This window comes from Aptenodytes patagonicus, chromosome 2 (assembly GCF_965638725.1).
Source record: "Aptenodytes patagonicus chromosome 2, bAptPat1.pri.cur, whole genome shotgun sequence".
NCBI lineage: Eukaryota > Metazoa > Chordata > Aves > Sphenisciformes > Spheniscidae > Aptenodytes > Aptenodytes patagonicus.
The window spans coordinates 15,383,048-15,400,716 of NC_134950.1; the positions used below are offsets into that span (position 1 = coordinate 15,383,048).

Below are 17,669 nucleotides of genomic sequence, written 5' to 3' on the forward strand. Positions count from 1 at the left end.
CACCCCTTCAGGCTGATGTGTTATGACCAATGTTAGCTTCTTAAGCTCAGAAACACAAATTGCTAGTCAAGATTCTGGCAATTATTTCAGTACTGGTAGTGTTTTTCGAAGTATTAATCAAAATAAGAAAGAAAGAAAATATGTGACATTAGAAAATAAAGCAGTTAAACTTCAGGCTTCGCATGTTGCATGTGTGTACTTTGCTTCATTTTGTACACTGGCATGCAAATGCTCTCCGTGGAGTTGTCGTAGGAGCCAAACACGTGTTGTTGTAAGCATCTCTGTGAGTCTCCAGACAGCTAGTGTACGTTAATTTGGCTAAGGAAGGACTAAGGGAGCCTGTGCATGAAAAGAAGAAAGTGATTTGTTCTACCAGGTAGAAAAGTAATAAGGAAGTACCTTCTTGGTGAGGGACGATCCAGGGTATGGGCTTAGGCACCCTTTGGGAGTCACCTTTTGTATAGCCCAACGCAAGAAGACAATGTGAGCCAGACTTTCTGATGTTACATCTAATTTCTTGATGTACTGCAGGAAGAGGCGGTGAGTTCTTGAGCTGATGCTGGCTGGGCTTTGCCTCAGACGGATCAGCAATTGCTCATGCTGGCATACAGAGAAAACCAACTTCTCCGAGAGCACTTGGATGGAAAGGAGACCAGGGACAGGAACAATTTACAGAAAAGGAGGAAGGCACCCACCATGCTCTGCTCTTCGTGCTGGTGCAGTCCCCTGCTTCAGGCAGGGTGGCACCATCACAAACCACAGCAACACACAAATGAGTCCAGCATATTAGCAATAGCTCTTAGACCATGGATGTCAGTCTGTGTGGAATAACCTATGAAACATCTGGAGGGAAATGTCTGTTACAAGGGTGGTGAGGGCTGGTGCGGTGTCCTGAAGTATCCACCACAGCTGTCTGTAAGTTGTCCAGCCTTTGCTGATACTACCTACTTACGAGGAACTTGCAGAGATTTAAGAGATGAACAGGAGGCCACCACAAAGAGCCAACCATATAAAACCTCCGTTCTCCTAACATTCACATGTGTTTTAAAGCATTGGATCTCCATTGATTTAAGCAGATCTCACTGATTCACTCTGGTAACTCTGTGCATCATCAGTTCCCATGATAGCTTTTTAGTCTGAATGAAGATGGCTAACACCTCAGAACTGGATGGACATGCAACCAGTTTTCTTTGCTTATGATCTACAAAGGTTTTCTGTTCAATTTATATAGGAAAATTGTTCTGTAACACCAGCCCATGTTGTCACAGCCAGCCTGCCATACCTTGGGGAACGTTAACCCAAATATACTTTTTGAAATATGTGAGAGTGACTCAGGGGAAATCTGTGTCTCAGATGAATTTCCAGACAGGATTAGTGCCTTCATTTTCCTTCGTTCCAACTTGGAAGTTTTGTCCAACATGGAGCCTGTTCATGGTCCAGGGATGAGGGAGGTGATCAGGGTGCAAAGTTGGAAAGTGAAAAGAAAAAACTAGGGTAAAAAACAATAAGTAGGAAGGAAGCTGTTGGTAGTGTGATCTGACCCATGCTGTGGCTCATTATTATTACTTGCAACAGCAAATGTTGATGTAAGTGCTGCAGAGTGCCAGTAATTAGTAGGCATGCCTCTCCAACTGCTGCAGCATGTGGTCAATGAGTTCCTGCCTCCAAGAGATGTTCTGCACTGTAAGAAAAGAGATTTATGTTACTGATAAACATAAAGAGAGATTGAAATACAGCCTATATGCCACATTAGGAATGAGATTACTTCTACACCTACGCATTGGGAGAAACAATCTCAGTCTGGAGAGCTGGTGGAAGGTGAGGCTCAGCATCTAGGGTGCAAGTCAGAACATAATTCTGTTTTCTTCCCCTCAGACTCCCACCAATCTGTTCAGCAGTATCTGGGAAAAAGAAATCAAACCCATGTAACATGGAATGCTGTTGGGTGGCTTAGTGACATTCAATTATGGATGTCCAACAGCATTGTCATTATGGCCGATGCTTTCCACAGTTTCCATGTCTGTGTCACACAGAATTCTCTTAATTATATTTTTAGTCAAACTCTTTCTGCCACTTGTAGGCTATACACACTTTACAAGCCCAGTAAATAGGGCACGAGAAAGGAAAATGATAAAGTAATGAAACAGGATAGAGCACTGTGCTTCTTGCTAATGGGATAGCCTTTAAGCAGGAGTTGATATGGTGCCAGGCTAAATGCAGGCAGTGATGGGGCTGCAACCACGTCACTTGGAGGCTTGCATGGTATGCCACTTGGTGTGGTGTGTAGGGGAAGGAGCTTAAATTTCCCTTTATTCCTGAGTAGATCCCCCTCCTCCTTCAATGCTGAATGTGGCTTTGCACTGCAGACCTACTCTATGGCACATCGCTTTTCCAACATCGTAAAAGGCTCAACCCCAAATTTCCAGCCTCTGAACTGCTGAATGATGTCCTTTAGAACCTCATGAGGATGGAGAACATCTTGGGTTGCAGAGTCCAAGTTCTTTTAGTCATATATCGCTCTGTCAGACATCCTCCTGGCAATCTTTCATTAAGCGACATCTTGAAATGAGTTTGCTATTTACTTCTACTTCTGTTAAAATGCAGATCCAGGAATTAACTCCTCTGTTCACTAGGTAGCTTCTTTCAACTTTTGGTCTAATTTTAGAAGATTATTTTACAGCCATGAGCTCTAATGCTAGCCATAGTCTCTATGTCTAACTGCCACTTCTGCCTTGCTCACACTTGCCTTTCTGATATTTTTATAGAGAATGACCATATTCTCTCCCAGCCTTCATTTTGCTAAGCAAAACAAGCCAACCTTTCCTAGTCTCCCCTCAAAAAATAAATGCTAAAATCTCTGAACATCCTACTAGGCCTGCTCTGCCCCATTCCAGGTTGAATTCTTCTTCATTACCGCATAGCAGTAGAATTGAGTATGGGACTCCAGGTATAGTCTTACCAAGGTATTACTCAACTTATGGCACTAATTGTGCCTTATACATGTGTGAACTACCTCGCCTGTACACTCCTTGGCATGAGCTATATAGGACATGGGACTACATGAGCGTAATTGTCCTCCAGCTTTCAAATCTATGAACAGTTACACATTTGTCTCTTGTTCAGCTCTTGAGAGGGGCACCTCCTTTTTTCTCCTATAGAAAGAACCAGATTTTAAATTAAGAACACACTGACAAATATTTTAATAAACTACATTCTGCTGTTTTGCTTCACACTGGGAATGAGCAGCTTAGAGATCAGAGAGCTTTTTACATATTCTTCTTATCTTGGCTTCCTATGAGCCCAGGCTTCTGAAAGCACGCGCTGCATGTGTGTGCGTGTATACATGTAAATGTGTTACTAATAAATTTTCAACCTCTTGACTAATTTCAACCATATTTGACAATCTCAGAGGTACTGTATCCTTACAGATTTAATGAAAATCGGCAGCCAAGTAGAGGAAAGAGCTGTGCTGTCATCTCCACTGAAGGAAAGGTTGTAGCACAAGCTTTGTCTAACCCCTTCTTAGATGGTAGAAAACCTGTCAGGTTCCCAGACATGGGAAACAGTCATTTGGAGCTCACACGTTGTATGCTGTATAGTCAAGCCAGGACACAAATCCATAGGAAACCAGCCTCCACTAGTCCTGCTGCTCTAAGCTATTTGCTATATTTATGTATTTTCTCTTGCTTAGAGAACTGGATATCTCTGTAAATGCATATCCACCCTTCTCTTTCTGCTGCCTTGTAATATGTCTGGAAGTTGGGTATCTGTCAGACATATATTTGAATAAATCACATGAATTAATTTCTGCCTTTCACGCTCTCTCTCACCCCCCCCCCCCCCCGTATTCCAGCCGTTTGAATGCTCCGTATTTGCATCATTTTCTCAATCTATAGATTTTATTGACAGCCTTATAGACAACTGCATTATCACCATCCACGTCTTCTCTCTCCTCACCACCAGGTGTTGGACCTATAGGCGGATATGCTGTGGCCATATACAGGATGCAGAAACAATGACATAAATAGGAGGTAATATGCTCTCTGGGGAAAGGGGTGATGTTGTGTTGGTCGAGTACAGCCATGGCGTTGCACAGTTTATTGCTATCCCAGAGGTTCTGACTAGAGTCAAGATTTGGCCACAATTCAAGTGATAGATCAATAAATATACTATTAGTAATACATATCCATTAACAAAACATTGGTCCAAGTTACTTAGGCCAATATTTCTCTAACTGCAATACTGCATGTGGTGCTGGAAAGCTGTTCCAAGAGCTTTTAAAGAGAAAATAACAGTCCTTGGGTGCTCCGTGTTTTCACAATAAAGGACCATAAATAAGATGCTGCTAGTAGACTCCATTTTCTCTGATTACACTGCTACCTGCCTTTCTGTCTACCTGTCACACAGTAAATCTCTCTCTTTCCATGAAGTATCTTATGTTGTGCAAAATCAATATGCCGCCAGAGTACTTTGCTACCTTACTGGCGACACCAGCATGGCATCTCCCCTAGTGAGTGTGACTTTGTGCAGGAGAAAAAAAAATCACCCTGTCTTAGGGCTGGATTTAGTAGAGGTCTGAAAGGTCGGATCCCCATGGGGACTTTATCACTTTTTTGGCGCCAGTTCACTTCATTTAGTGTTCAGGAACCCTCCACCTGGCCCCTTTGGTTTACAGTCCCCGGGGGCCTCTGACATCCCATGCCTCAGCAAACTTGGCCAGACTGCAGCTACGGTAGCCGCAGCAGCGAGCTTCTGCCACTTCCCAGCTCAGCATTATCAGTGTTAAAACATTTACTGCATGTGCAATTCTCAACAGCTCTTAACTCTGGCAAATCAAAACCAATTTTAACTGGAACACTCCAAGACACTTCTGTACAACAAGGGCTATCTATCTGTCTGACAAATTCAGACTTGCTTCCCCCAGCTGCTTTGGCGTTAAAGCTGTTTAAAAAAAAAAAGAGTTGCAACAATTTTCTTCTTTATAGATGTTGAAAAAAAAAATCGTTCTCTTTGCATTAAAAAATGGTGATGGCTTCATGCCAACAAATCAAATGAGATTTAAATTGCAGGAGCAAATAAAAAAATTTCTGCCTGATCAATAGACATTCAAAGTGTTATCAGGAATTAGCCAGAGGGAGCTGGAATGGAAATACCTGGCTGATCTCAACTGCCATATCTAATGCTCTGTCTCAGGGCAGTCTGAACCTCTCAGGGCTGTGGATCGACCTAGGTTTTGGGGCACGGAAACATAAATCCCTGTGGTCGGTCATGTCACTTGCACATGTCATGCTAGGCATGTGACTGAACCCTCCTCCTTCCTACCGGGCATCCAGGCACTCGCTTAACTCATGGCTGGGGCATCCGATGAGCTCTTTGAGGGCTCCAGTCAGCCTGAAATCTGTAAAATTCAACTTTTGTTTTGCTCCCCACTTCGTTTAGCTTCATTGCTGCATTTGCAGGTTCAATGTGTGTATGACCAAGCTGTGAAAACTGCAACTGAACAAAATGATACCCTAAGGTTTGATCAGCAGCAGACTGGGATCTACTTCTTTCAGGCTGTCATCCTTGATTTTAAATTGGAGCAAGGAGCACAGCATGGTCATTTTATTGATTGGATTAGAGAAAAATTGAGTTGGCTGATCTGTATGATGACATTATTGAGTTGTGTTTGCAGCTATGACAGAAACAAAAGAGTTTTTATTGGATTATTGGGGACACAGGGAGAAAAGAGAAAAGAAAAGGTAATACAGAGGTGAGCAGGTATTAGGCTTGGTGCCTTTGTGCTTCGACTCTCCAGCAAGAGCTCTCTTCTTCTGTGCTACCCTGTCTACACAGCTCACTGCTGCGTTGGCTACTGCTGCCTTTCCAAACACGACCCACTGCGTAACCAAAGAGACAAGGGAATGAGCTGCAGTTCCTCATTAGTGGATGCTCACATTACACTTGTTCATCATCCAAATGAGAATATTTGTGACCTTAAAAAAACAGCAAAACCCATTTGGAGGTGAATATCCTCTTTAAGGGACATTTTTATGCAAGCCAGGTGTTTAGAAACTGTGGTGTTGCATGACACCTACTGACAAGCAGGGCATATCACAGTTCACAGTACATGGGCAACTGAGTCACTTAATTTATTTTTACTGGTGATTTATTTTTACATTTCTTAAAAGTATGTGATTGAGAAGGAAGAAGTTGATATTTTGTACCATGTGAATATGTGACAGTGAGTAAGTAACTGGCATATATATGTGTGTATATGTATGTACTCTACCTTATGTTTTATATACCTCTTTTACATGTTTAGTTTATAGACTGGTTTTAAAACCACCGTGTCCAGCAGCTTTGTTGATTCACTGTGTTTATGGCTAAGGAAGAATGTTAGTAGCAAATGTTGTAGTCAGCACAAGAGAGCAACCTATAGGTTATGCTTTTGAAATGATCATATATTTTATTTATATGGTGCCTGTCAGTCATAGAAGCCTCCTGTGAAATATTACTGAAATGAAACACAGCTAAAACTCCGTATTAAAATGATACAGTCTGATTCTCCACTGCCATGCGTGCTGTGCCCTTAGACTGCTGAAATCAAACCATGTGGAGAAGAACCCTATACAGATATGGAGTGGCTTTACAAAATAAGAACAGTAGTATTTTACATTTGCTTTGCTCTGGTGTGTTTTGTCCTGCTAAATGGTCAGGAAACATTCAGAGCTGTGACTGTCCCTAGTGCTGGGTTCCAATATTGGGGTTTTATTCCCAGATCAAAATGTTCATTGTCTTGTCAGCTCTCCTGTGGCACAGGTAAAAGGACTGAGGGACAGATGACCAGGCACTCAGAATCAGAGCCCCACCAGAGGCCATCACCCTCCTCCTGTTGCCACAGCCTGCGTCACGATTTCACCCAACAGCTAATTTAAGACAGAGAGTTCCTGCATCGCAGCTCAACCCAATTCAGCACCAATGTCTCAACAAAAGATGCAGAAGGAAATGGATCTTGTGAGGATCATCAGCACAATTCAAACCTTAAATGAAACCAACAAGCAAACAAACAAGCTGTAATTTTATCAGATGGAAACAGAAATCAGTGGAGCTATTAAGTCTGCAGCAGCTGAGACTGTGCTCCTTAAATAAGTTGCACAAAGCCACTGCTACAACTGGAGCGTTTTTCAGCTCAGAAGGCAGTGAGTGGGCCCCATGCCCAAGGAAAAGATATCGACACTGTACATTTTTGGAAACATCATTTCCATGCTGTGAAATCGCCCATGTGCTAGACTTGTACGGATTTCAATGGGAAAACTCACCGTCAAACCACATGGCACCCAGCCCATACAAAGCTTTGAAGAAGATACTAGAGATAGTGTCAAAATCACCATGAAGATGGGACCAATGGCTAACGGTACAGCCAAAATTGGTCCCATAATTCATTTACAATGTTGTCAAAATAATGCTAGAGCTGAAGGAATCTCAACAAGCATCATCATCAGCTGCAGTTTTCTTCTAAGAATGAAATACAATGGGAAAAATGTTTCTTTGTGGACAATCCAGTGCTGAGAGGAAAAAAGACCCCAAAAAGTTGCTTCATTGAGATTTAGAAGTTGACACCTCAGGCTACAAAAGTCCATACAAACCACACAGCTCTCTCTTTTGAAAGGCACACTATCCATATGCAGTCATGGCATATTCATCAAAACTCCCCAAACAGCTCTGTTTTCCCCGGTGCCGAACACATCTGTGTATATCCCTACACGTGTCTGACTTTCACAGACAATAAGCGCATTGTACATATCAACTTCCTCAGCCTCACTGAAAAACAGGCTCTAGCTGTTGCCCAGAACGACCCTAAATCAGAATGACCCTAAATCAGAAGTCCTTGGAAATAAGTACACCAGCTTCCTGCTGGAGGACAAGACATCGTATCTACCTGTGACAACAGGTCTTTCTGCTTTGACTAGAGGCCAGGCCCAGCATGCCCAGACCAGTACCCATGTTGTAGTAACTGGGAGGGCTCCCACTGCTCTAGCGGGCACTGAATCCAATGCTGTTGATGTGATCAGTTCCTTCCTGTAAAGGATACCAGTGATGGAGCCAGCAAGGAGCAGTAGGATAAAGTTTAACAAGAAAAATGTGGACTGAACATTGGTAAAACTTGCCCACAGATGAGGTCTAATTGACCATGGCATGATCCTATCAGAGGTTTATTGTTTGGTCCTTTGAAGGATGTCTGAAAAAAACACCAGAAGACTATTACAAAGAAGAGTTCTGCATTGGTGAGGCATCCTGCCCTGCTTTGCTTCATCTTTGCATTGTTAGGATCAGTTTACTCAGGAGATGTTCACCTACTTAATTTTAGTTTAAAAAAAAAAAAAAGGTTTTAAACCCTCAGGGAAGAGTAACCAGCTTAAATATTATTTTATTAATTTAATGGTCATGTTTTTATACTGATTCTCGAAAGTTATTTGAAATGCCTGTGGGGGAATATGGTAGTGTTATGTTTACACCAGAGACACTGTGGACACAGTTCCCCTCTAGTTTACTTAGTACGACCCGATGGACTTCAAACAGGCTGTAGAGGAAGCAAAGGAGAGCAGAAGTTAACCCTGCAGACGTTTGTCTTGCTGGACTCGATTAGTTTATCCGCTGGTGCTCAACTGGCACATGGTTCGGATTAGGAGGAGCATTCCCCTGGCTGGGGACAGCCGCGGCAGAGGGATTGCTGGGCATCGGGATGGTGTTAGCTGGAGATGCTTGTGTTAGGACAAAGATCTAGACAGTATTTTAGTATGTGGCGGGTGGCTATCTCAAGGTTGTTCTAAATATATACGGAGCTTGTGTGTGATAGTTAATTTAACTAACGTTTATTTACTGGCTCGCTGGCTTTTTGTGTTTGGAAAAGATGACTCATCTGCTACTTGATCCTGCAAATGTTTATTCTGTTGGTGGGCTCACTCTTTACCAGAGTAATGAGAGTAATCCCACTTGTATAAGGCCTATTAACGAGCATACTTTCACGGGATCGGGTCACAGGCTAGCTGTAAATAAAAATATCCACCTCCTCGCCCTCAGCACTGGTGGAATTTCAGGGATGCTCATGTCATCATGGTCTGTTATAAGGTTTCAAAGACACCACATTAGCTCCATCCAGTTTTTCTAGGGATAATGTTTTAAAGGGCACAAAACACAAGCGAGCAATTTTGCTGTCGCTTAGCTGAGCACACAACAGCGAAGCTCTCGCAGGATTTTCTGCCTCAGGCTCCACGTTCTTCAGGTTCCCCATAAACTGCCCTGAGACAGATAAACACGTGTGACAGACAGTGGCTGGCCAGCAAAGCAGGGAGCTGCCCGAGGTTGAGAGAAATAGTGAGAAAGTGGTTGAATGCACAAAAAAATCAAGGTTCCTGCGGCCAGGAGAAGGGTGCATGAGCAACCACATGCTGCTGCAGCCTAGCTGTCAGGGCACCTAGTGAAGGTGGATGAAAGGTCTCTTATCCCACCACTGCTGGTCGCCGCCAAGGGCTGTATAGATAGCCCATGACTCTCTCTGTGCCAGTCAACTACGGAGTGCCAGGGAGGCTCTAGGGAAACTGTAATTCAGTTGTGTGTACTTTTAACTCATTTGAATGGTTCCTGGAAACTTTTTTGGCTTGTGTCAGCTCTCAGTCTGCCAAAGAGCATCTAGCCACAACCTGGGAGCAGGAATGGTCCGAGGCCTCTCCAAGGAGGCAGTCTGCATGTGGCTCCCCATCACTGAAAGCTTTGGTGCAGGCCAGCCTTTGTGACAGCATGCTTCTGGATATGTTTAATTTACCAGGGTGGCTGTAATCTCTATATGCCCACTCTTATTTTGGGTTCTGCACCAGGGAGGTCTAAAAGCTAGGTGTTGTGGTGCTTACTTGTAGTTGCGTGAGTCTTGCTCTTAATTGCCAACTACATGAATATCAGTGAAAGCTTGGTGCCCTTGAGGGTCTGTCTGGGCCTTGGTTTTTAGATTACACAGATCTTAAGCACCTAAGGACCAAAACAGATATTTAGCACTTGCAGAAATAAATGCAACATCATAAGGTTTGTTAAAAAAGGGCCAATGAAGATTTAGCAAACACCAATGTTGCGTACTTCGGTACTTTCTAAACTTGCACTTGGCATCATGCTTACACCTTGAAAACCTGTCTTTGATTCCCAGTAGGGTCAGATTTGGAATGGGTTTTGGTGTCTAAAAAGACATCTAAGTCCACCTTGAGGACATTCCCAGGATCCCCCAGCTCAGGCACTGGGCAACCTCCAGTCTGCACCAGTCAGACCATTTGTGAGCCATGGTATGGCCCAGCCAATGTCCCCAGGGAGGGCCAGCAAAGCCTGGGGGACTGGCTGTATTCTCCACAGCCAGAGCATCGATGGTGTGAGCACCGAGGAGAGAAGAAGATACAGAGTATGAAAACAAATGGGAACTGAGAACATCTTTCGAAGGTGTGCTGAGTGTGGCAAAGCGATGCCATTCCTATATCTGTCTCTGATCGAGCTGCGTGGACAGTCTTTTTTGCTTCCTTCCAGCAGCAGGTTTGGAAACAGGCTCCTCAGCTGGAGGGGGTGCTGGTCTCTGACCCCCCAGCCCGCCTAGGCAATCCCAGCGCTCCCCTCACCTGACCTGGCCTATCTGCCACCCTCCAGCTTTTTAATTACAGGCACTCTGCTTGCCCCAGACAAGCCAGCTTTGGCTGTGTGCCCCTTGTGCACATACAGTTATGCATTTTCCTTGCTTTCCTTACACAGGGATACTACAGTGCACAATATAATGGAATAATGTGCTAAAATGAGATGCCAGGGCTGTGTCTTCAGAGGGCTAGGCTGCCAAACATTACACCCACTGGATGTTAAATGAAGGTGATGACTAAGTGTTCACGCAGCGGCTTGCTTTCGGTGAAGAGTTTGGCAGACTGACGTAAATTGAAAGTCTGCTGCGGGCAGATTTCCTCCTACTATTTTTGATTTCATGCAAATAAGAATTGCAGGACACCAGGCAATTTCTACCTGTGACTGACATATTTAGTATTGACAGTCCCACACTGTTTTTATATCTAAAAGCACAGATTTAATAATATATGTGGGGCAGTTACAGATTGCAGTATCTCATCCCAGACCCATCTCCAGTTCCCCTCCCTTCCCTACTCCCAGCAGGCTGCATCCAGCCCCGCGGCACGGCTTGCTTTGACACACGCATGTCTGTAAAGTGTTGCAGTCTGCTGCCGAGCTGCCAAAGAAAACACAATGGTGCAGTATTTTCTGCTAACAAGCCTTCATCCTGTGTGTTTCACTCCCCAGTTCTGCTAGAGAAAAGCTTCCCGTTAAAGGATTAAGGGGTAGCTTAGTCAAACGAGCATTCCCCATCTTCCAACTGATCCAGGCAAGGAAGCATCTACTGCTCAAAAGCATTTAAGCTAATCTAAAGGAGTCTGGGAGGGAGGCTCAGCAGGTGCAGGGCTGCTGCGAGAGGAGGAGGGACATCAGCTTTTGGGGTGATGGGGAGGCAGTAGGAAGCAGCTGCACATGGGCGGCAGCAAGCCCCATGAGAGCGGAAACCAGGACGTGTGTCTGAAGAGTCTGAAGCACCAGGTGCATGTGCGGTTTCATCCCCTCAGCTCTGGGTTGTGTGTGGGTGCCACAAAAAGTGCTGGGAAGGGACCGCAGTAACCTCTTGGATATGAAGAGCCCCACCATCTGCGAGCAGCGCTGCTCCCTCCCGAGGCCAGGCGGCCATGCCTGGAGATGGTGGCTTGCTGCACCTGCCTTTGGTAAAGCTCACTCTTGGGTAAGTAGCCTGCGAGGCTCTTTCCACTTGTCCCTGCCAGCCCAGAAACATTCCTCCATGTATTTTAGTACACTGCCCAGCCACCATGAAATGTGATGGTTTCATACCCTCTTTTCCCCAACAACAACCAGACATGAAACCAAAATTGACACCAGAGGATAACATTTGGAATCCCATCACTACCTCATTCAGACCAGGACCTTGCTCCGCAGCAACGGCCTGTTCAGAGGCATATGCCCTCACCTTGCAGGTATTCTGCAGTAGATGTCTGTCTTTCCCCACCATGTTTTAAACAAGGCTTAGGCTGTGCCTACCTGCCTATAGGCATTTGCAACAGGGAACACGCAACCTGGCCAGTGGCATGGTGTAGATTACAGCCTGACAGCTCAGGGCTCGTCCTCCAGAGGCAACTGGCAATCCATACTTCTAGCACACAGCCTCAGTCTCCACCAGGCTACCCGTGGAGGACCTAATACATAATAATTTTTGGTGTTTTTTCCTTCCAAAGTGTTTAAATGATGTGAGACTTTTCCACAGTGGTGTTTTGGTATGGTGTGGTCTGTAGCTTGAGGAGGAGAAGGGAAGATTCGTGGCTTTCTGGGGCAGTGGTAACTAATAGATGGTGGACAGATCCAAACTTGGGGGAATTTTGTCCATACTGCCTGCGGAAAACAGTCTCTGAATGAACTATCCTTAGATAGTAATTCAGTAGTTCACAGAGATCTGTGGGAAGCTAACCGGAAAGGGACCTGTGGGCCAGGTTCCCTAGCAGAAGGTGGCATCCTGGGTACCTGACCTCTTACTCCATAACTCACACGGGCTCTTGAGATATCTCATCCCTCCAGGACTGGGGAAGCAGGTGCCAAACCAGGCTGAAGGTGTCACTCTTCATTGACGTGCTTCAGAAATAGCCCTGGCGTTAACCTCGTGGCTGGCACAATATCCCGTGATGCTGTATTCACATTGATATGCTCACAAGACTACCCTTTCCCATGAGATTTCCAGCTCCACTGGGAGAGAACAAATAGAACACAAGTGAGAAAACTCGTGAGTTGAGATAAGACAGTTTAGCGGGTGAGGGAAAGAGGAAAAAAAAAAAGTGAGACAAAGGAGATCACTCACCCTCTCCCAGAGGCAGAACAGCCAAGCAATGGCCACCTTGGAAGCCAAAACTCCACCATCTTCTTCCTCTACCCCAGTTTTTATTTCTGAGCATGGCATTTGTTATATGGTATGGAATATCCCTTTGGCCAGTTTGGGTCAGCTGTGGCTCCCAGCTCCACTGGAAAGCTGAGTCTGCTTCACCCAAACCCAGGCGGCTCCGAGCACTGGAGTTCAGCTAATGGATGCAGGATTTCAGTGCTCAACATTCAGTGTGCAAAAGACAAGTGCAAACCAATTAATGGTCAAACTACCTATGCCTGGGGGCTGGCTAAAATGTCTTTTTTATGGTTTCATATTTCATAGGATAGTTCGTTCTTATATGTTTGAGCTGTTCAACCTAAAACAGTGACTCAGGGCTACGATACTGGGGCCAAAGACCTCAGTAAGTGTTTGTGTTTACAGTTCAGCTTCTATTTACATTCTTCCCTTCAGCAGCTGACATCAAAGTGGGAAAGAGAAGTGGGTGGCCCATCCCGAGGCTGGTACTAATTATTGCAATTAGGAACCTTCATAAGAACACACCCAACATCCAAACAGAACATCCAGTGTTTTGTAGCTTTACTAAGGAACTGTGAGTGTTAATTTAACTTAAAATGCTTGAACTGTCTTTTATCACAACCAACCAGTTTGTTTAGGACTTCATGGATTTCCAAGAGCTCATGAACAAAAAAAGCTGCACTGGATCCATCATGTTCCTTATTCCTTCTGATCCACCAATTTTAAGTTTCTTCAAGAAAACAGAACGTCATTTGAGCCCATTGCATGCACCACACCAGTGAGAAAACACAGCTGTATCCTGCCACCGCCCCTCTGCCTGTTTGTGCAGACTGTCTCCTTCTTTATTGACATTCAAAGCATTGACAGGAATCAGCCCACCTTGCCTCAACTGTGCCCACTAGTTCATAAACTTCATTGTTTAGTATCTCTTCTAGTCCCTGCTGCTTATTTTCCATGCTCCTTGCATCCACATATAGACATTTCAGTACATTAATATTCTTCATCTTCTCTTGCTGAGCTACTCCAGCTTCAGTCTTATTTGTAGGTGGGCAGTACATGTCAGATTATTTGAGTTAGGTGAAGATTTCTCCTCTTTCCTTCAGACCAAGTTTTATAGATATCCAGTAAACTTGCTTGGTTTTGAAACAGGGAGTTTGGTACCCTGTTTTGGCAGAGTAACATTAACCACAAATTGCTTACATCTAAAAATAATACATGATAATTTTGTTCTCTCTCAGAAACTGGCACACTGCATTCTCTAAAGGGAGATGAATGAATATGTGAAAACATTTTTGGAACAGTTGCTTGTCTATAACAAGTCAATATGAAATCAAGATAGAATTTATACTTTATCTCTCCATAAAGGCTTATTGAGCTACGTTTCAAACATCAGAGTAAACTCTCTGGAAGCCCAAGAAACAAGGACTTGATCTTTCTAGAGCTTTCTATCCCTAGGGAGGCAACAGGTCTGAACATTCATCTCCTGGCAGCAAGCACAGGTTGCCACTCTTGCTGAATTTCTTTTTGAAATCAGGGAATCGTGACCATGTTTCATTTTGCTTTCTAATTCTTGAGAAACTTCTGGACATAGCAACACTTAGCGATTCCCTACAAGGAGTCCTACATGTTAATTAAAGCTCCTGAGACTCATCTCTCCCAGTCTGAGACAAGAGCCAGACATTTGCCAAATGACATCATTTCACCATGTGCAATGTTCACCCTTGTCAGCCACGTGACAAAAATTGTGGTCATGCCCTGATCATTTCTCCTCAAGACTACTAGAGCCTCCTCTTCATTTTCATCTTTTTCCTTTGCAACCTATTTCAAATGCCTCAGTAAATCATCTGCCTCAACAGCGGCACCTCTGAATTCTTCCATTATTTTCCTTTGGCCTCCTGCATTAAATTTCAGCTACTTGTGCTTCCCTTCAAGGCTCCCCAGAACACTGCTCTGACCTATAGCACCAACTGCAATTTTTCCTGCTCCCGTTTCCACTCAGGCAGTACATCACACCTTGGTGATGCCTTTATCATCTCCTCCATGCTCCATACCCTCCTCAACAACCAAATGTTTCTTTTATGCAATTTAGAAAGGAATGCACCTCTATTTTCCTACATCCTTTCTCAAAGCACACCTTCCCCTGTTGATAGGTGCTCCTACAGCCCTCCCTGCTCCAATGACACTGCCATTCAGACAAGGCCAAGCATTGCCAAAACTATGCAGGATATCACATTCTGGCCACCGATGAGCTCCAGGCTTGTATTTACAATTCATTGGTTAAAAGCCCCCAGAGATAGCAGCATTCTTCATGTCTTGCACAGTGCCAACCTACTTCTAGACATCAATAACTAATAAAACCAGGAGGCCTGCAACTCTTATTATCCTTCTTATTTTACAGATGGAGTGGTGTTACATTTTTCAAATCAGAGACCCTCCCAGGTACAAAAAAAGTCAGAGTGAAGATCAGGGTTTCCCGAGAACTCCTCCATCCTTAACTGGCTGGCTGAGGCTAAGCCCAGGACACTTTTGTTCTCCTGCCATAAAGTGTCTTCTCATATTTGGTCCTAGCTGTCTTTTTCCATATTTAGAGAAGTCTAGAAGACAAGTGGCACTGCAGGCCCATCCTTCCAAGGAGTGGTGGAGGATCTCACCTGGCTGTTGGAGTCCTGCAGGCAAGAAGCTTCACAGATCTAGTGGCTTAGCCAAGGATGCTTATTGCCATCAGAAAAGGATGGTTTTTCCAGCCATACAAAATGTGAAAAATGGGAGCTTAGGTTTGCAATTTTGTGTGCAGCTGTTGGTTATACAAGCGTGTTTGTAGTTAGAAGAAGAGTTCATAGAATCATAGAATAGTTTGGGTTGGAAGGGACCTCTAAAGGTCATCTAGTCCAAGCCCCCTGCCATGGGCAGGGACATCTTCAGCTAGATCAGGTTGCTCAGAGCCCTGTCCAACCTGACCTTGAATGTTCCCAGGGATGGGGCATCCACCACCTCTCTGGGCAACCTGTGCCAGTGTTTCACCACCCTCAGCACAAAAAATTTCTTCCTTATATCTAGTCTAAAGCTACCCCCCTTTAGTTTCAAGCTGTTCCCCCTTGTCCTGTCGCAACAGGCCCTGCTAAAAAGTCTGCCGCCATCTTTTTTAGAAGCCCCCTTGAAGTACTGATAGGCTGCAATAAGGTCTCCCTGAAGCCTTCTCTTCTCTAGGCTGAACAACCCCAACTCTCTCAGCTTTTCAAAGGACTGTTTCTTAGGCACCATTTACAAGTGTGTGAAGAGAACGTAAGGAAGAAGGTGTGTCGTATATTTTCTCTAATGGAGTAGTATTATCTGGCAATTTTGCAAAGATCTGGTGAGATGGTACTGCAACCATGTCTCACACTCAAGCCTGTAACTGCAAATTCACTGTCATCACAGAAGCAGCATTAGAGGATCAAATGCAATGGTAAAGGAAAAGCCCCTGCTGCTGTTTGAGCTGTAACATAGGTTTAGGGGCCAACACACCTGAACCCTTGACCAGGGAAGCAGTTCACTGTAGCTGGAGACAGTGTCTGATGGCGAAAATACCCAGTGCACCTTGCTTCAGTGGGCCTCCTTACACAATACCGCCTCTCTCTTTATCCTTTGGCCTTTGTTGCTGTAGCTAAGGGGAGTACTTGCTTGGTTCTCATTGTGTAATATTTTTTACTGTTCCCCTTTCTGGATGCAGCTATTTGATTTGTACTCAGGAGCTGTATCTTCCAACAAATGTAAATTATGCACATACTCTGTGTCACCTTTCAGTTTTCAGGAAATACATGTTTGCTTTCTCTCTCTGCAATGAGGCTTCTACGTATGCAAAAAAAGACTCGCATATGAGAGAGCACCTTCCAGACATAAAGTCAGCTCCTTTCAGGCCTGACTCATGCTGCTGCATCCCTCTTTGCCTCAAGCTGAGCCTGATGTGCTACCAAAGGTCGAAGACCTGAATCTGCGTCTTTCAAGGAAGTGCTTTAATCACCAATGGGACAGGTGTTGCATCTCCTTGTGCAGTTCCTTGTGCGTTACTTAGAAAACACCTACTAGCCCCAGCTCCCAAGCGTGAGAGGTGACGAAAGGGTCAGTATGGGAGTTTTGCCAACACTTAGACGCTATCTAGGGATCACAGTAGCTCAGTTACATCAAAGCTTAGCAAGCCTGTGATTTCCTGTAAGCAAACCCTAGGCTTCATTACGATAATATAGACATCTACAGGGTGAGACAGGATTTGAACACAAGATTTGTAACAAGTATTAGTGTCACCTTAGTTGTTGGACACGGCACTCGAAGTGGCAGTACAGCTCTTGGAGTACTCAGGTTCCAAGTGCCCAACACTTTAACAACACAGTAATTGCACATGCAAATGGCCAGAATTACCCATGTTTCATTACTCGCTGTGTTATGTACTGATGCAACACAACATCACAGTTACTGTATTTAACAAATTGGTCCCTTTACAGTTTTTCCAGTGAGATGTAGGTTAATGAAGCAACCTTCTGTCATGGACCCAAGAGGCAGAAATTTCTCTGTAGCTATTAAAAAAGACTCTTGCTTAAAGGATTCATGTTTATAGAATAAAATGAAGATCAGAACATGCTCTCTAGTCAAGGAACTCTTCCTATCACAGCTATCCTTTATAAATCATATATATGCTCCCTAAGCTGTGCCCTTCTGGCAACTTTGAGGAAAT

The 17,669-nt window shown here is 44.3% G+C and overlaps 1 protein-coding gene across 3 annotated transcripts in view; it reads right to left on the reverse strand.

Annotated features, from left to right (window-relative positions):
- Positions 1–856: 856 nt before the first annotated feature.
- MED30 (mediator complex subunit 30) overlaps positions 857–17,669 on the reverse strand; it is a 40,314-nt gene continuing 23,501 nt past the window's right edge. For all 3 annotated transcript variants that reach the window (XM_076329199.1, XM_076329200.1, XM_076329201.1), the window contains exon 5: positions 857–1,681. In XM_076329199.1, the coding sequence (XP_076185314.1) occupies positions 1,490–1,681 (192 nt within the window). In that variant the 3' untranslated portion in view covers positions 857–1,489. The remainder of the gene's footprint in view (positions 1,682–17,669) is intronic.